The sequence below is a fragment of the Indicator indicator genome, chromosome 4, assembly GCF_027791375.1.
Source record: "Indicator indicator isolate 239-I01 chromosome 4, UM_Iind_1.1, whole genome shotgun sequence".
Classification (NCBI taxonomy): Eukaryota; Metazoa; Chordata; class Aves; order Piciformes; family Indicatoridae; genus Indicator; species Indicator indicator.
The window spans coordinates 31,718,415-31,720,609 of NC_072013.1; the positions used below are offsets into that span (position 1 = coordinate 31,718,415).

Consider the following 2,195-nt stretch of genomic DNA (forward strand, 5'->3'; position numbering starts at 1 on the left):
CTAGAGCACTCATTTTAAGAGAAATGCAGAAAATACAGAGGATTCAACCTTTAGTTAACAGGGCATTATTTCAAACAAGTCAGCAACACATGGAAATGCAATATAAAAGACAGATCGAGTTCAAAACTGATTTTTAGATCTAAAGACTATCCATCTATGGAAATACCAGAAAGCCTACCTGAAACTCTGTAAAACTCTAGTTTGAGAACAGTACCAAAAGCCCACAATGAATATCAGTACTAGAAAAAAAAAAAAAAAAGGGAGCTGGGAAGACTCAGAGTACATTTGGATTAAAAAGCCTTGAACAGAGGCTAGTTTGGGTGGTAAATAATCTGCAGAGTAAGAAAAAAAAATCAAATTGCTATTAAAAAAAAATCCTAGAAGGAAAAAAGACTGAAGAGACTATTTGTTTAGAGGCAATCTCATAAAAATATTTTCTAGCTTTGCTGCTCTGGTACATCAATCCTGAGTACTCTCACTTTTGACTTATAGTGATACTCCTTCAGGTAGAGCTTCACTGATGGAGGAACGGGAAGCGCATCAATACCGTCATACGTTGTGGAGTTGCAAATAACTGTTCTGCATATATGTTGAAGAGAAAAAGGAAAAGTCCTGTTTAGTGGAGTGGATAAAAGTGGTTCAAAGAACATACAGGAACTTGGATCTTTATAATGCTCTAGGAGTCCCGTGATGTCAGGAGAATGGAAGACACAAGGATCGTGGGCATCAAAGCTGAAGTTGTGATTCCACTGCTCTATCCGCGCGTGGAGGGAACGACTGTAGCGCCTGAAGCTCACAGAAAACAAATAGTCTTCTTGGGCAGAATCTCGTAACAAAAACGTTCCCTCTGGCTTTCCTTCCAGCAGCGCCTCAGCTGCATATTTATCCATGACTCCCCAGTAGCAGGGATTGTTATTTATCTGGAGGAGGTCTGGGACTAGGCAGTGGACATAATCGATCTGGGTATGGTATTTTGGAGGTGTTTCCATACGTAGCAGCTCATCATCAGTTTCCCATTTAGGCTTGTTTCTTTTTCTAGAACTTGTGCACAGTGTTATAACTTCGTCATCAGAGTCCATGTCGCTCTCATCTCTACTGTTCCTCCCCACCTTACCTGCAACCAGCTCAGACCTCGAATCACGCCTGGAGGAACCGCTGTCGGTAAAGTCACAGGACTGGGAGGGAGAGTCCATTCCCCCGTTGGCAATCTCATCGTCTCGCAGCTGATCCTCCCTTTCCTCCTGCTGGGATAAATCAGCAATTATCCAGTCTTCTGCTTTTGGACTTATAGGAGCTGTGTGTCTTTTGATCAAGTGCCACCGAAAAGCCAGCTCCGAGCGTGGAGGGAAAGGACACTTATCTAGCATTAACTCACTGATATGAATTTTTCTTTTGGATGGCAGTCCTGAGGTGTGACGACTGCTACAATTCTTGATGGGAAAACACTGACCCACAGCATCCTGCAGCTTCTGCTTGAGAGATCGACCTAAAAACCTGTGGCCACAGGAACGGTCTAGATCCAGCTCGATAGAGGAGCAGCTGTACTTCCTCTCTTGGCTCCTTAAATTAGCCCCTGATCTTCCTGAGGCACTTGCTGGTTCCACATCAGAACAATGCTCACTCTTTTTTGACCAGGAGAGTTTCTTTCCACTCCAGACGTAACCATCCTTTCTGTCTGCACTTCTGCTCCGGCTGCTTTTGGGTCTCACATCTGCGCTTTTAATATTACTGTCCTTATTTTCTGCCATTCTGACAGCTTTGCTTCACAAGTTGCCAGAAAGAGCGCTGTGCTTCTTGTAGGCTGTTTCTACATATGGAAGCTTCCTCGAGGCACTTTCTGGAAATATCTGAATTAAAAAAGCCAACACAGCTGTGTTAACAGTTATGCATGCACAGAACATGAGATCAATGCAGGGCAACAATGACAATTAATTGCTAACCATGTAAAAAATATGGTCAAGCTGAATTCACTAGAACACTCCATTACTACTAGGCTGATCCCAGACAAGGCTCTTTTACCCTTTCCTTGGAAAAAGCCTTCTCCAGAATAATCCACCTTGGGTTTATTTGGGAGACCTTATTGCACTCTACAACTACCTCAAAGGAGGTTGTAGTAAGGTGGGGGTCAGTCTGTTCTCCCTAGTATCAGATGACAGAAGACAGGAAATGGCCTGAAATTGTGCCAGGAGAGGTTT

The 2,195-nt window shown here is 43.3% G+C and overlaps 1 protein-coding gene across 1 annotated transcript; it reads right to left on the reverse strand.

Annotated features, from left to right (window-relative positions):
* Positions 1-437: 437 nt before the first annotated feature.
* SOCS4 (suppressor of cytokine signaling 4) lies at positions 438-1,748 on the reverse strand. The gene has a single exon (XM_054400737.1). The coding sequence runs from the start codon at positions 1,746-1,748 to the stop codon at positions 438-440; it is 1,311 nt and encodes a 436-aa protein (XP_054256712.1).
* Positions 1,749-2,195: the final 447 nt, after the last annotated feature.

Coding starts and splice junctions, on each gene's coding strand:
- SOCS4 (XM_054400737.1), bottom strand. CDS start 1,748: ATGGCAGAAAATAAGGACAGTAATATTAAAAGCGCAGATGTGAGACCC.